Source organism: Argentina silus, assembly GCF_951799395.1.
Source record: "Argentina silus genome assembly, chromosome: 20".
In the NCBI taxonomy this organism is placed as follows: domain Eukaryota; kingdom Metazoa; phylum Chordata; class Actinopteri; order Argentiniformes; family Argentinidae; genus Argentina; species Argentina silus.
Window position 1 is genome coordinate 9,760,509 of NC_139674.1, and position 17,500 is coordinate 9,778,008.

At 47.6% G+C, this 17,500-nt stretch overlaps 1 protein-coding gene across 1 annotated transcript in view; it reads right to left on the bottom strand.

Moving 5' to 3' along the window:
* Window positions 1–6,356: 6,356 nt before the first annotated feature.
* chchd3a (coiled-coil-helix-coiled-coil-helix domain containing 3a) overlaps window positions 6,357–17,500 on the bottom strand; it is a 55,537-nt gene continuing 44,393 nt past the window's right edge. Inside the window, exons 8-9 of the mRNA XM_083692302.1 lie at window positions 10,439–10,574; window positions 6,357–7,255 (exon numbers count right to left, since the gene is read on the bottom strand). Of these exons, the coding sequence (XP_083548428.1) occupies window positions 7,232–7,255; window positions 10,439–10,574 (160 nt within the window). The 3' untranslated portion in view covers window positions 6,357–7,231. The remainder of the gene's footprint in view (window positions 7,256–10,438; window positions 10,575–17,500) is intronic.

Consider the following 17,500-nt stretch of genomic DNA (forward strand, 5'->3'; position numbering starts at 1 on the left):
ACTTTTGTGTGTGTGTGTGTGTGTGTGTGTGTGTGTGTGTGTGTGTGTGCTCACAAATAAAACATCAAAAGACATAGAGAGATGGTAGATAGAGTCCAGGGGAGGAGAGAAGTGAGAGAGGGGAGGCGGAGAGGGGAAGCGAGGGGGGTTGATGTTCCACTATATTGGCCTAAATTCTTGCCGGTGGGCTCGGGAAGCGATGGGGGGTACCATGCACCATTATTACCAAGGAAGCACCTTCTGCAGGTGTGTGTGTGTGTGTGTGTGTGAAGGGGGGGGGGGGGGGGGGGTCTGCGTGTGTCAGCTAACAGCAAAAATCCAATCATTGTGGTCAGCCAAAGTGCTGAGCAGACAAAGCAAGGAGCCGTCCTTTGGTGAGTATGAACATGTTTCCATTCCCTTGTCTGTCGATTACAGACAATGAGCTTTCTGAGCAGATAAGATTCAGGCTGTCCCTCCGGGCCCTGTCCACGCACGCGCGCACACACACACACACACACACACACACACACACACACACACACACACACACACACACACACACACACACACACACACACACACACACACACACACACACACACACACACACACACACACACACACACACACACACACACACCCTACAGGGTTAAACCATCTACATTGATAAGACAATGTTATTCACACACCGTTCTAACCGACCGACATCCTCTCACTCCTCTACGGTGCCGTAATCAAAATCAATAACCGCCTCGGGCCTCCCGACGATAAATAAAACACAACAAGTTAATAATCCCCGTGTTAATGAGCTCTAGAGAAAGGTCAATCTAAGCTAAACAAAATAGTTCCTCCTTATAAATATGTAGCTGTGATTAGCATGAACAGGAGCGGGGTAATTAAGGCATCAGTCTGGAAAAGGCCTGTGATTAGCTCACACACTCAGGATAGGTTCACTCCACTGAAGAGGTCCTGCACTTGGTCTAATAAGGGAGCCGAGAGAGAGAATGCTCCTTTTGTGTTTTTGGAGATGTCTGTCTGTCTGTGTGTGTGTGTGTGTGTGTGTGTGTGTGTGTGTGTGTGTGTGAGAGAGAGAGAGTTCAGACAGGGCTGTATGACCGACAGTTCAGAGAGACATTCTGTCTTCTCTACCAGCCTTGAACAAAGGGCATCACAGCATCGCCCTCTCCCATACACACAAATGGCAGGCATACATGCAGGCACACACAAACATAGACGCACACACATACACACACATGAATCAATACAGATACAAAACCACAGGGCCTGCAGTCACCATATAGACAAGAGTGGAGTATTGACCTTGCGCTTGTGTGCCCCAAGGGTGTGTGTGTGTGGGTGCGTGTGTGTGTGTCATATTGATGACAGCTCATTTGGTCAGAGAAGAGGGCAGTGATCTCACCTCCTCTATACGAGCCATAGATATCAAATGGAGATAATTATGTTATCTTGAAGACAAAGGTTTGTGTTTGGTTTAGGGTTAGTGTGTGTGTGTGTGTGTGTGTGTGTGTGTGTGTGTGTGTGTGTATGTGTGTGTGTACGTGTGTGTGTGTGTATGTGTGTGTGTGTGTGTGTGTGTGTATGTGTGTGTTTCCTGGATGCCCTGAGGCACTTAATATCGGGCTATACGGATAATAACATTTCAAAACACAAAGTATGCTCATGTGCTTTAAGGTGCAATATTTCTCCTGCTGGCCCTCCAGCACTCCCTCTAGTCCCCAGACACAAGGCTATGGGGGGGGGGGGGGGGGGGGTTTCACAACATTTTCACCAACATGTTGGTCCTCTTAAACCAGACCTCACTGACTTAGTCCAATTCGTCGTTCATCCAAGAAACACCAAGATCAAGCAGACAACCATTGAGTCTATGGCGATCACTCTGGTCTGGTTGAGTATAGGCTGGACAGCATTGGTGGGACTGATATGGATATGAAAACTAGATTTTTAAAAAATATATTTTTAGGGAATTTCTGCTTTATTGGGATAGAGACAGTAGAGATTGACAGGAAGGATGGGTGAGAGAGAGGAGGGATGACATGCAGGATATGTCGATGGCCGGAATAGAACCAGGGACCTTGCGATGATATGGTATGCGCCTTAGTGTGCGACGTCACTGAGCACCCCGAAAACCTGATTTTAACATGCACATCATGCAAGCTACCTCTCCAGTAGTGTTGGGAAATTAAATCGAATAAAAACATCCCATATAGGCATAACAATTCCAATAAAAATCCTCTGGGACACACAATTACCGTTGGGACACACTTTGTTGTTTTAAACATGAACTGATATGGAAATTCTATGATATGATGGATATGGAAAAGGTATGCACATGCACTCACTCTGTACATATGGTAAATATGAACGAAACATCCACGTCCACACACCAAGCAGAGCTCACACAGTTATACAGTAGCCATCTTTGTAGCCTTCATGGTCAAACAGTGGAACTATGACCAAAACCTCCAGGCAGAGGCACAGTGTGACAACTGCAGTAGAGCAATATGTTGAGGGTGTAAAATAATTCAAATCCCCTTTTGAAGAGGAGAAAAACATTTTTACAGTTCTGGGGATAAGCGCTAAACAGGATTCCATTTTCCAGCTGGATGGGCTTATGCGGGTCCCCTTTAACAGGTTTAGTGGCCACTGGCTTATGATATTCATTCCTCTCACCAACATGAGGGAGAGTATATCTCCTCACTTCATCTGACTCGAGTCCCACGGACACAGAAGCATGTCGTATACGGTTATTCGGTGGTGTGGGAAATACTTTTTTCCAAAATGTCCGCCTTTGAAGACAGCTTGTGGACCAGTTACTGTTACGACTTCCGCATGGGCCTACATATTAGGTCGTCTCTCACCAATGACAACACAGGCACGTTAGACAGGCGTCATTTCACAATCAAGATTGATCAGTTGTGTCGCTGAAAGCTGGGGGTGGGGAGGTATGCCTGCAGGGATCACTGGCTAGCTATACCTGGAGGTGAGTTGTCATACGGCTGATGTCATAGTGTTTGTGCAGGTGTGTACTTGAGTTGGAGTTGTTCTATTATTAGTATTTCTATTGGTGTAGCATCCTCACCTGCACACTCTCTAGGCCTCGTTACGAGATCGTGTTTTACTTCCTTCCTCAAGGTCATCCTCCTCTCTACCACAGCTCTTCATTACCCTGTTCTCAATCACAAGAGGAAGAGAGTGTGTTGACGGCAATCTTGGCACTGGTAGTGCATATTTTTTCTCTCTCTCTCTCTCTCTCTCTCTCCTGTACCTGTACAGTGATAAATGTGCTGTGTATCACAATATCACCACCTATCCTGAACACAGACATATTAATTACCACCCTGATCTTCACTCTCACCATCTCACGCTCTCTCTCTCCACCACCTTCTTTCTCCCTCTCTCTCCATCACTTATGAACAGATAGGTCCTTTCACCATGGCGGCTTCTCCTTCGCCCACACAAGGACAATGCGACCGTGATTAATGCATTATTAGACCTCATTCAATTAACGCTATCCACTCAAACATTCTCATCCAGATCATATTAGCACCAATTAAGAGAAATGTCTCCGGGTCAATGGAGTTAACCTCTGGGTAGGTGAAAAAAAACAAACAAAAACAAAAACACTTGTAACTTTTCTTACACAGATTCTTTAATGGGTTTTGCTTCTCTCCACCGTCAATTCACAAAAATGAATGTGCTATGGCTTCCCAAATGTGACTGCAACACAGCTACTGGTAGATATGAAAGGCTGGGAGAGGGAGTGAGTGGGAAATAAAGGTAATGGAAAAGCATGAGAGCAAAACAAGTGGGTGAGATATACAGTAGAAGAGTAAACAAGCAAAACGAGTAAGATATTGAAAAGCAGAAAGAGAGGGAAAAAGAGACTCAGAGAGAGAGAGAGAGAGAGGGAGAAAGAGGGAGAGAGAGAGAGAGAGAGAAAGAGGGAGAGAGAGAGAGAAAGAGAGATTAGAGAGAGAGAGGAAGAGAGAGAGAGAGAGAGAGGAAGAGAGAGGGAGAGAGAGAGAGAGAGAGAGAGAGAGAGAGAGAAGGCTGATAACTAATGTGAAGGGGATGTTGGGAGGATGTAGCGGTGTGATGAATAGAGCCATCAGGCTAACAGAGCCTATAGAACAGGCTGCCATCTGCCTCCCCATTACTATAATGAACTGTGTGGAGCTGCCGCCCAACAGCCAGAGCCCCACCAGCACAGCTAGCGATGGCACGGCAGAGAAGGGCTTCTTGTGTGTGTGTGTGTGTGTGTGTGTGTGTGTGTACTGGAGACGGGGTACCCCTCCGAGAAGAGTTACGGCAGAGCGACAGACGCTTCACACCTCATTGGCTAACGAGGGACGCCAATCACCACCCACAGGTCCACCCACAGGACCGCCCCCCAGCCTGCCAGCCAGCCTGCCATTCACGAGAGGGAGAGAGGTGAGAGATAGAGAGGGAGATAGGAGAAATTATATTTGAAGGAGAAGAGAGAGGATGAGAGAACAACAGAGGGAGGAATGGAGGAAGAGGTAGAGATTGAGATGGGGTAGGGGAGGGGAGGGGAGGGGAGGGGGGGGATAAACCCCGGGATAGACACTAATGCAAATGTGATTGGTGAGTCATCTTGGAGAATGCTGCTGTTGTTGTGGTGTTCTGTCTGGATGCTCCTCAAGTGCTGCTCCGGGACTGAACCACCCGTATCAGAGACAGCAGCCAGCTACAGGTTAGACTCATTAAGAGGCTACACTGCCATTAAAACACAGGCAACTCTTGAAGTGTAGCACTCTCTTACAGCCAAGAATAGGGGGTGGGGGGTTGGAGTTGGTGGGCCAAGTAAAAGTGTGTGTGTCTGTGTGTGTGTGTGTGTAATCCATCTCAGTTCGGATAAAAACACACCCAGAGAGCCAGAATGCAGGGGGGAGGAAAGAGAGAGAGAGAGAGAGAGAGACAGAGAGACAGAGAGAGTTGAGGTGGCGTTTCCCATTGAACAGCTCACCAGAGATCAAAATGACAGTGAATTCCCAGCCTCTAAAAGGCACCAGAAAACACATAGGATTCAACCTTGAATTGGATCAAGGAGCGAGAGTGGAGAAAAACAGAGATAAGAGAGAAAGAGAGAGAGACCAGAGCAACGCTGAATTACCGGAGAGAAAAAAAGAGGAGAAAAAAAGAGGAGAAAGAAGGAGAGAGAGGAAAGAGAGATTAATAGCTAAACTGTGGTGTTCCTCTTCTCAGTCTTTGGTGGTTAATGGCGGTGTGCAGACCAATGTTAGAGGTGGCTTCCCGCTAATGTGAAGTGAACCTGGAGTATTTAATGAGGATCGTAGAGGGTTGACAGGGGGGGATGTTCAGGGGCAGGGGGACAGAGGACAAGGAGGACAGAGTGAGGAGAGTGGAGGCTTAGGGGGACAAGGGAGATCCCCCCCACCCCCATGCCCCCCTTCGCTTGCTCTAGAGACAGGGCAGCACCTGCTTTGACCTCCCAACCCCCTCTGTGTGTCCATCTCCCCCCAAAGTCACCCCCTATCCCCAAAAAGTCAGAGCAAAAGGGCAGCTGACTGGTAAGAAGGGATTAGACACACAAACACACACACACACACACACACACACACACACACGCTTGAGTCGAGACAGTTCAGACAAGGTTTCTTCTGAACCCATCTTCAGCTGGGGTAATGAACCCAAATGCCCCCTACACACACATCACGACCCACCCACACCCCCATGTCTGGTGAAGAGTGCAGGTGGCGTGGCAAAGCCGTCTTGTCCCTGGCAGCATTAGTGTGCCTGCTGGGAGAGAGGGAGATTGCAGTCCAAAAAGGGGGGGGGGGGGAGAGAGAGAGAGAGAGACAGAGAGAGAGAGAGAGAGAGAGATTTCCACTCCTCCACATAACAACTGGAGTGGCACAGAGGACTCAGATGAGAGGGTTACATTTAAATGTCTGAGAGCCGGGAAGAGAGAGAAAGAAAGAAAGAGAGAGAGAGAGAGAAGGAAAGAAAGAGGTGGATAAAAGTGTGAGACAGTGCTTTGGGGAGAAGTGCTCCCTCTCTCGGGGTCTCTTCATCTCTCTTCGTCTGTCAGGCGAATCATGGCTCTGTCGATGAGAAACAATCGTTCCTCTGAAACCATTACCATAACAATACACACACACACACATCACTCACACACACACACATCACTCACACAGACACACACACAGACAGACACACACACACACACACACAGACAGACACACACACACACACACACAGACACACACACAGACAGACACACACACACACACACACACACAGACAGACAGACACAGACCAAAGCCCTCCTTGCATCACACAGAATATTGATAGACACATTTGACGACAACTCTGGTATTATTCTTTTATTTCCCTCTGATCAGACATAGTCAGAAGTGATGCCGAATCGTGCAGATGAAAACAAAACAAGCAGATACATTATTAACATAACACACACACACACACACACAGACGAGCCATCAGACACAATGAACATGATTGGTGCGTGAGTGCGGGATAGTGCAATAGGAGGATAGTTGAAATGGGTTGGGTAGAATGAGATTGGTAGGGATGGTGTGTTTGTTTGGTGAATAGAGGTTTATTTCCATAAAGGTGTTGAGGTTGTGAGGGGGGACGGACTACTCCAAGTGTGAGCTTGTCGAGGGGGTGGGGGTGAGCTGGCTGGGTGTGGGGGGGTGGTTAGTGGTAGTGGTTCAGTCCGTGTGGATATGTCCACAGCGCAGGGAAGGCTTGGGTTCTGGTGGTGGACCTAGCCTAAGCCCCGCCAGCTGGTCTCACCCTGTGTCGACATGTCTCCAACAAGGCGGACAGTTTCACTCTGGTCTCCTTCTAACTGTTGCAACTGTGTTACGGAGCTACTCTTGGGGAAGTGGAACGGTTGTCCCCCCCGCTTCTTGGTAGGAGAGACAGACTTACAGGGTTTGGGGGTTGGGGAGGGGTGTTGGGTAGAGGGGTAGAGCGGTTGGGGGATAGATGGGGTGAGGGTAGTGGGGTGGGGGTAGTGAGGTTAAGGGGTCTATCTCTCTCTCTCAGGGTGGTCTATTTCTCTTGTGTCTCTGGTCTGGTTCTGGTTCGGTTCTCCTCGGGTCGGGGGTGTGTCTCTGGTGCTGACTCCTCCTCTACTCTTCATTTTGCGGTCGATAAACGGTAATGCCACACAATAAATGCCATTGGCTCCTCCTTCACGCTCCTCCAGCACCATGCTTTAGCCCCCGGTCCTCAACTTGTTCTAGAAGAAGAAGAAAAAAAGACAAACAAGAGAGAGAGAATGTGAGAGAGGGAGAGGGAGAGGGGGAAGAGGGAGGGAGAGAGAGAAGGGCCGGGGGGGAGGTGGATGTGATGTTGGCGATAAGTGCACCCAGAAATCCCTAACACGTAGCCCCACTCCCTGTCAATACACATTTGATCCAGGCTATTGCATCTGATACAACAGAATAAACCCTCCCAGAGAGGAGAGAGAGGGATGGAGGAGATGGAAGACAGGGCCAGAAAGAGAGAGAGAGAACGAGAGGGGGACTGGAGAGAAAGAAAGGAAAGAGTAGTCCTCTCTGATTGATTTTAGAGTTTAATTGATTAGATTCATGCATATCAGCGCCTCCCTATTGCTGTTCCAACACCAAGCGGATCAATTCAATCTAGACCCCACCATTAAAAAGGTTGACCCAAGTAATTATGTATACAACAACATTCACTCAGTTAACTAAAGCCATACCTAATTTGCCTGATCGAACTCCAAATGTGTGACTGATTGTGTTCAAAGAATGGCCAAATAGCTGAATTGATATGAATAGACATTAACTTCTGAAAAGCGTAGCGTCACAATAATGCTAATGGGCTTTTTCAGAGCAGAAACGTGTTAACACAGCAAAGGTCCTTAAGAAAGAAATATGATGTTGTTCCAGCTTTCAGATTTTAACATGAACCAACCCACTGACTAACATCCAAACAGGGAGCTTCTGGAGCTAGGGTCCTCAGAGAGCGAAACAGGGGATGAAGAGGTTTGAGGAAACGGGGGGTAAGGAAAGAGAGAGAGAGAGAGAGAGAGAGAGAGAGAGAGAGAGAGAGAAGCAGTCATGCGGCGAGAATGTGGAATGAAGGAGGGAGAGAGAGAGAGAGAGAGAGAGAGAGAGAGATCCCCCTGCGATAAACTCCTATTCATGAGCCTCTCAAAAGAGCGCCTATCCTCACTTTATCTGTCCTTCCATTCTGGCCCTCCTTCTTTCTTTACAGGCCGGCTAGTGGGCCCGGCTATCTGGGCCTGTTTAGCGCTCTATGCATTAGAAAGTGTGGGGGGGGGGGGGGGGGGGACACATAAAAGGAGCCGTCGAGGTCTAAATGTTATCGCGGCACGTTGATAAGGACAGCAGTAATTATCAGTCACAAAGGCCTGGTGATGACAACCTCACTGTCTCTCTCCACCCCCCCCCCTCTCTCTTTTGGAGAAGTCAATATTCCGAGCCCAGATTGTAGATTGTGTTATTATGGTCTGTCGAAGGGGTGTCTGGACTATGCTATCTAGGGCGACTCGTAACAATGGAGATGGCGAGGTAGGTCTTGAAGGGTGTTAGTGTCGTAGACGGAGTGTATTAGGGGGTTGGGATGGGTTTCTGAGTGCCCTTCATAGATAAACACGACCAAGGGTACGGATGAAGGTTGTTGAGGTCTGGGATTTGAACCTACAACCTTTTTGGGTGACTGTCGATGCGTTTGATCTTTGACCTTGACTCCTCCTCTTATTTCCTGCTCTGCTGTAGCGTGAGCTTTTGTAATTCATAACATAATAAAAGCATTTCATAGTATTTGTATTACTTTTAATAGCTTCCTCAAGGTAATTCCTCCTCTTTACTCTCGTCTTCTGGATAACCTTATCAGACACACTGTTTTATTTTTTTGCCTCGCCTAACGATTTTTAAACAAGCCTTCTCACAGAGAGAACATCGGCCAACTATGACTGCACTCCGATTGCGGGAAGCTGATAAAAACAGATTACCATATATTGCAGGCTGGCTCCCACAATTTACAACATCATAAAAGCGTGTTTGCCGTGAGAACGCACACTAACAGAATCCTGAAGAGGCCACAGGTAGCTCTCGCACAAACACAAATGAATAATACATATCTGTATTTACATGATGTATAGCTTTAAAACCGGCTGCCCCCGGCAACAGATTTAATACTAATACCCGAGAGAGTGCAACGGAACTGAGTTTTCTTGTTTCTTAAAACAGTCAAATCGTCGAAAAATCTAATAGAAATCCTATCTGGATGTAAATTGTCTTTGTGACCGGCTACTGTGGACTGGAGAGTGGGGCCTGTGGGGCGTGAGGGGAAGAAGGCCGATCATATCAACCCTGTGACATTACTATTACCATATGCAGCGACCCTGGCGCCTACAACGTCTTAGATCCTCCCCGACTCAGACAGGGAACGAGGACAGTGGAATCAGAGTGACACGGGCCAGACCTGGCCTTATTACATTTAACACAGACACTTAGGCAGCAGAACAAGCCACGGTGTCAGCAGGTATTATGGAAATAGACTTTAAGCCTGAACCTACACATTAGAGAGGGGTTTAGAGAGGCGCCAGTGGCCAAGCGGAAACGGCGGATGCTCCTAACGCAGGGGCGAGACAGACACAAATGGAGATGTGTGTGTGTGTGTGTGTGTGTGTGTGTGTGTGGCGAGCTGAGCCCCTGTATGCCAGTGTGTTTTATGACAGTGCTTTAGGATGCACACAGCTGAGGAAGTGGGCTGAGAGAGAGAGAGGTGTGTGTGCTTCATTTCATGGCACCATTATCCATTACTCTTATGGTGTACGACAACCAGTCATTAGGACACTCAGGCAGGGAATGGCTGTTCTAGAATACTTACTTACTACACACGACACACGCATACAGGAACGTAAAGACTACATCTGGTGTTTTGGCTAACAAATAAACGTCATCTTTGACGTAGCTACGGAAACACATGTCTATACAGTCCAGGGGAGGCTGGTGGAGGCTGAAATCGGAGGAAGGGCTCATTGTAATGCATGGAACGGAATGGGGAATGGTACCAAACGTGTGTTGATTCCGTTCTATGCATTACAATGAGCCCGTCGTCTGATTTCTACCTCCACCAGCCTCCCCTGTTACAGTGGAACTGAGCTGCTCTACAGGGAGATAGAGACGCAGGAACTTACATGTCTGTTGCCCATGACGGAGCATGCACATATTTGACATTCTTTTCAGAGAACAAAAGAGTGTCATTTAGGAATTGAAACAACATCTGCAACTCTTACACTGATATCAGATCAACTTACAATGAATGAAATAACATACAATGAATGTTAGTGGAAGGTGACAAAGGTTTTGCATAAACATTTAAGACCTTTAAGACACACACACACACACACACACGTAATGGGGCCCACCTGTTTGGCGTTGTTGACGCACTGCAGGTAGAGGGAGGCGATGTTGGAGCAGTGCAGAGTCTTCCCGGTGTTTTCTCTGTAGCACTTCAGGATCTGACCCTGCAGGTCTGTACACACTGGACTGACCTCATACCGCCTGGCAGAGAGAGAGGGGGGGGGGGAGAGAGAGAAAGAGAGAGAGGAGAGAGAGAAGAGAGAGAAAGAGAGAGAGAGAGGAGAGAGGAGAGAGAGAAAGAGAGAGAGGAGAGAGGGAAGAGAGAGAAAGAGAGAGAGAGGAGAGAGGAGAGAGAGAAAGAGAGAGAGGAGAGAGAGAGATTGAGAGAGAGAGAGAAGGAGCAGGAGAGAGGTAGATGGAGAAGGAAAGTAACAGACAACAGAGAGGAGCAAAGAAGAAAAGAGAGAGAGGTGCGAGAGGTAGAGAGGGAGAGAGGGAGAGAGGTAGAGAGGGAGAGAGAATTGATAGGAGGGAGGGAGAGAAGGAGACGAACATTATCAATATGTGGATTTCCAGCAGTCCGACACCAGGTTCCCACCACCATCCCCAGGCCCATCAGTGCTGAAACCCGGGATCAGCCCATCCTACGCTGTAGCCCAGGGGTCAAAGGTTGATCCGGCCAGAGAAGCAGCCTCCAGTGAGCAGTGACAGGCATGCCGATGCATCCATTACACCCTAACCCACGTCAATGGAAGGGCCGGAGGCCGTGTGAATGTTGTCAATCTATACGATGCGTCACAGTGAAAGGCTTCTCCTTGTCCCTCTGGAAACAACAGATCTCTCCCCTCTTGTTTCTATGCGGCTGATTGTGTTCATTCTGCTTTCTCCCATAGTAACGGCTAGGGACCACACAGCTCATCAATGTCAATATGGATGCTACCAGAAAGCAACATAAAGGACAAAACACAAAAGGGTAGTGCTCTGCTATTGACCCTTTTAACGACGAGGATGGTGATGATGACGACGACTGGGATAGAAGTGACCGCATTTGCTAAGTGTGCATCACCATTTAAAATCAGCTCCTTTGTTTTTTTTGTCCTTTCCTGGCCTTGAGACAACCCACCACGGGTGATATGAGGGAAGAGAGTATTGACTATTTAACTGGGCACCGCTGAATGAATATTGATTGAGCGTAGGTGGATCACTGGAGACATCTGATGTCTACACCCTATAGCTGTCACCTTGGTCATGCTAACTGGCCATTTCAGTCCTACGGCACCCAAGAGACTGACAGCTTTTGTCTCTTCACCAAGTGCTGAGCTAACCAAAATCCTGCCGTCTCCACAGGATGCACCACAGTGGGGCCCATATAAAATACCACTTTGGTGCTAGCCGTTTGCACCAACGGTACCCATATGCTAAAATGCTAGCTGCAGTGTTTTTGTACCTCAATGCACTGCTGCTCTTTCGCTACCACGGCGATGTCCTCTGCGTCCCAAAGCGTTAGCGTCTTTTCGCTCACCTCAGCAGCGGGGGGTATTAGCCGAACCGATGCTCTTGTGCTAACAGCTACAGGGTCTGTCTCTCACCAGTTACCACACACCATAAAACCCCATGAAAAACGACACCCCCTGCACATGCTACAGTAGGGCCATTATGCTAATGGTAGCGTCATCCTTTGGCGCACACCAACGCTCAGGACAGCGAGGGCGTCCCACTAAACGGGGCTAAGTGAGGGAGAGGGGGTGTGAATGTGGCCCTGTCAGCATCTCTGGAAGCCTTAGAGGGGTGTTAGGGGGGTGCAGCTGAGCCTCCACTGCCCCCTGTCCCAGTCAGGTGTTTGATCTGCCCCCTCGAGGGAGGAATCACCCTCCTGTTGGATATAAAACACACAGCGGCCACACGCCTCATTACCCAGGGTGCAATGCAGCAGGAAGCAGGAAGGGACTCTCTGCATATGTCCGCTGCCACATGGTCATATTTTTCCATCAAACGTGGGTCGGCCAATCCACAGCTACCATGTAGGTTGGTAGGGTAAGCCATTCATGATAATGTCGAGTAGGCTGTCGATCAGCAGGAATGAATTCTCTCAAAAATAACCAACCATGACGATCTGATATATGTAAGAAGTGGCGTAGCACACTAAGGCGCATACCATATCATCGCAAGGTCCCTGGTTCGATTCCGGCCATCGACATATCCTGCATGTCATCCCTCCTCTCTCTCACCCATCCTTCTGGTCAATCTCTACTATCTCTATCCCAATAAAGCAGAAATGCCCTAAAATATATTTAAAAAAAGAAGAAAAAAAAGAGGCTCTTAAACAGAGAGAGAATTCACTCGTTGCCAGAAGGCATGACATCCCCATTACTCATAGTCTTCCTGGTGAAGGATGACATTCACAGCAGAATCATTCCAGCAGCTCCTATAGACGACACCATTCATTCATTACACAGCCTATGGACTCCTTCAGGGACCAGACAACACATACACCCGCTAATTATTTTCTTAAGCGTTTGCGTTAATGCCAGGTGCAGCCGGCTGATACAACAGCAGTGTTTGTCATCTCTAATGGCTTTTAAAGAGAGGACAGAGAACTGGGAGATACTCCTCTCTCTCTCTCTCTCTCTCTTTTTTTTCATCCCTTCCTTCTCTGAGCGCCTACTGTACCTTCCATAGGGAAGCCTGAGTCAGTGGTTACACGCACACACACAATTGCAAACGCACGCACACACACAATCGCACACAGACACACACTACACAATTGCAAACGCACACACACACACACAATCGAACACACACACACACACACACACACACACACACACACACACGAGTCGTACATCATCCATCATTAAGATTCACATTAAGTCCTTGCCAGAGTAACACATAGAGGAGAGCAGCGAGAGTCCCAGCCTCTTCAATATTACATTAGTTTCTCCCTCATCATTTACTATACCTGCCTGCTATGTGCTGCAAAAGCAACTGAATCCTAAGGATGAGAGAAGGTTTGCAGTTGATTTTGTTGCTCTCAAGATGGACAGTATGTGTGCAAAATACCACACACCAAGTTCCCACAGAGTAAGATCTGCGATAAATGTAGTCAAAAAGAGCTATGAAGCATTCAGTTCCCATGAAACCTGAGTATCCGTAAACATGTCTCTCTCCCCGTGGGAATTAAAAAAGAGCAAAAATGCCTATTTTGAATGACGTACATGACCTTTGAAAAGGAAAGAGGAGGTTGTTTGAGCCAGTGGTTGGTTTTCAGAGCCAGATCAGACCTGGGGATAATTAGTTCTGATCCCCTGGGTCAGATATGAAAGGGTGAGGCTGGTTCATGTGTATGTGATGCTCTTTGTTCAATGCCGGTGGAGACAGAATGTCTCTCTGAACTGTCGGTCATACAGCCGCCTGAACTCTCTCGCACACGTGCACGCCCACATGCACATGCACACACGACCAAAGGATTCATCTTCAGGTCAAATCCATCTGCTGTCAATCAAAAGTCCCCTCTCCCCGCATGCCCCCCTCCCCCTTGAGGCTCATGGGATATTTAATAAAACTTCAGAGAGGGAGAGATTGAAACAAATGGAGACATCGAGCTGGAGGGAAGTGTGTGTGTGTGTGTGTGTGTGTGTGTGTGTGTGTGTGTGTGTGTGTGTGTGTGTGTAGAAGCCAGGCTTGGATGGACCCTGTCCCTGATCTTCGGGGATGGCCTGTGAGAGACAACGAACCTATGGAGCTGAGGGACAATAAATCTTAGTGGACATACAGGCGGCTCAGCTTGCACCATCACTACCAGTTGAGGTCTCCATACCAACAAAGCTCTACAAATATGAGATGGACCCCCCCCCCAGCCCCCCCTCCACCCACTACTCCCTCACTCCCCAGCCCTCCACCCCCACTGCCTTGATCCATAGAGGGAGAGGGGGGATGCATAGGGTTGTTATATATATATATATATGTTTAATATATATATACACAGTATAGTTTATGCACCCCAGCCCATAAATCACACAGCAGAGAAGGGGGAGAACGATATGACAGAGCGGGCTGGGAGACGCATTGAGATGAGATGCTTTATCAGACCAAGAATAAAAGGGGGGGGGGGGTGAAAGAAAGAGAGAGAAGGAGAGAGAGGTAGAGGAGGAATACGTGAACATGTTAAGTGCGACACAGCAGACAGGGGCCGGAGTGAGGAGGACAGGAGAGAGGGATAAAAATATAGAAAAAAAATAAAAAAAAAAAGAGGGAGGAAGGAGATAGCATGGAGCGGAGGGAAAGAAAGGAGGATAATGAAGTGCAAAGGTTCAGGGAGAGAACGGGGCGGACGAAGAAAAGAAAGAGAAAGGAGGGAGGAGGAGGGGAGCATATTCCACACTGCGTTACCTTTAGCCGAGTCTGCTACTTTAAAGACGTCTTCTAGAAGTGCGTCCCGCTATAGCACGTAGAAACAGACTGACTAGAGCAGGGTGGCAGAGGGAGAGAGTTTGTCCCATTTAAGGGGTAATAAAGCAGAACAGATTACCCTCTCTCTCTCTCTCTCTCATAAATCCCCCCCCTCTTCCTCTTCCTCACCCTCTTCTTCGACACTGCACCAGTCAGCACATTCAACACTGAGAGACCATGATACTGTAGTCTACCAGTGGCTATTGCTCCATGTTTAAAGACCTTATGTTGATCATAATAGGCATATGTTTTGAGGTGTATACTGGGATTTCCCTGGTATAGCCTAGTATGTCTGTGTTGCCCTTATGAGTACCATATTGCTTCCTCCAAAAACTGTAATGAATAGAAAAACAAACTAGATGTTTATGGTATGGTAACACGTTTACACAATTTTCTCTCCTGTTTAAAAACAAAAAGAAAAAAAAAGAAGTAATTTTTCCTTCTTCTAGCATTGTGAATGCCTATGGCCCCTGGTCAGAGCATTGATTACTTTTTCTTATGACTGATGGATAGATAATTCACTTCCTTAAACAAATGTATTCGTTGTAAGGTGCTTTGGATAAAGCCGTTTGCTAAATGCCATAAATGTAAATGCAAATTTAATGTAACAGTTACAAATATTGCTTCATTCTTTCAACAAAACACCATCAACCAAAACTGACACACTGTAAGAAGATCTATGTTACCACGCCGACGGTATGGATTACAAGAGGCCATATTGAGTTCTCAATCGGCACAAGTCTATTTATCATCATTTACAGGCACTTAAGGGTTAATAGGGTTAAGAGGTGAAGCCAGAGCCTGCTTAAAAAGCCCTCATGTTCTCCCTGCTTAAAACAGTCTGTGACAGAGGGGGGGTAAATAAATACAAATGATCCAGTTAGGGGAAAAAATGACACACTTTCCCTCTCATCGCTTTTTAAAGAAGACCTGACCCGCCATCGTGAAATCCATCAGCTTCAGAGAGAGAGAGAGGGGAGGGGAGAGACAAAGAAGTTAAAGTGAGAGAGACAAAGAAAGAAGAGACAGAAAAGGAGTAAACTAAATGACCTTTTGACCCACTCATGAGGGACTGCTTTACTGAAAGCCTTTATAATACTGTTGGTTCTGATTCATATGCTAGTGCTCTCCACACAAACCAATAGCCTCACGGTGAAAGAACATTATTTTTAAACCTAGACTTACCATTTTTCTGAATTCAAAACCACTGCATTGCAGAGGTGTACCTTTGTGAGTGTGTGTGTGTGTGTGTGTGTGTGTGTGTGTGCGTGCGTGCGTGCGTGCGTGCGTGTGTGCACCCTCAGAAGTTACAGTCAGTACATGTTGGCTCTTAAAAATCAGAGTGGAAGCTTTTAAAAAGCAGTAAGCTATTGACTTGTGCCTACTGCATTGACCGCCATCTTGTTGCCGGGGGTAAGTTGCCTAGCTACACAGGCCCATAATGGCTCAGGCTGTCAAAGGGGTTCAAGACTTACATCAGCCGGCGCTCTACCTCTGACTCCGAAAAAAGAAAGAACATTTCCTCCAAGAATCCGAGTGTTTAAATGCAGAGGGTTAAGTAAGGTTGGGTTGGGAGCCCCTATCTGTATTCTTGTGCAGCTCAGAGCATATTCAATGGACTCTCTCGACTTGTTTTGTTCCGATTTTTGTTTAATGACTATCAATATGCAGAGTCGTGTTATGCTTCAATCACACAGAGAGAGCAAAACTCACACTCTATGACTGCTTGGCTGTTGAATATTTATGTGAGCAAGGAGGAAGAGTGTGTGTGTGTGTGTGTGTGTGTGTGTCTCCAGGGGCTGGGAGGAGGAGACAGCACTGTGAAAGCTGACCTGTCCTGCCCCGGCAGCACCAACAATAGCATTATAAACAAAATAAACAGCTTTATATTCAACAACTTTTTGTTCCACGCTTCTCTCCAGTGTGTGCGTGCGTGCGTGCGTGCGTGCGTGCGTGCGGAGATGAGGACAGTGTTGGTGTTAAGATAATGGTTGAATAAATAAGAGGTTTATATTTTTTTCTAAATGACAGGAAAACAAAGTGAATGAAGAGGAGGAGGAGGAGGAGGAGGAGGAGGAGGAGGGGTGGCGGGGGGTGTAGGCGAATGACAGGCTGAAATGAGATTTCATTGTTTCTCTTGCAGGCCATCCAAAACATCGGGGACAGGGTCCCTCCAAGCCTGGCTGGCTACACAAAACATACAGTCTCTGATCTGATGACAAATGTCAGCATCAAGGAAAGCTCTTGGAGGGTTGTGGTAGTAGCGAGGGGGGGTGGTGGGGGGGGCAAGCCCCAGTCCATGGGGAACCATGACAAACAAGGAGAATAGCCATCTTAAACAAGGCCCCTAAAATCCCTAGCAAAGGTTACCACTGTCGGGTGGCTTAAGATGACAACACCCCCCCCCCCCCTCTCTCTCTCCCTCCCACCCACTCTTGATCTCCCTCTCTCTCTCTCTCTCCCACCCTTGATCTCCCTCTCTTTCTCACACCTCCATAATCTCACATCTATCATTCCCCTCCATGCCTGTCAGCCTGCATGTGAGACAAAAGCCCACTGGGTCACTGCCACCTGACACACACACACACACACACGCACACACACGCACACACACGCACACACACGCACACACACGCACACACACGCACACACACACACTTTTCATTTAACTGACCCTA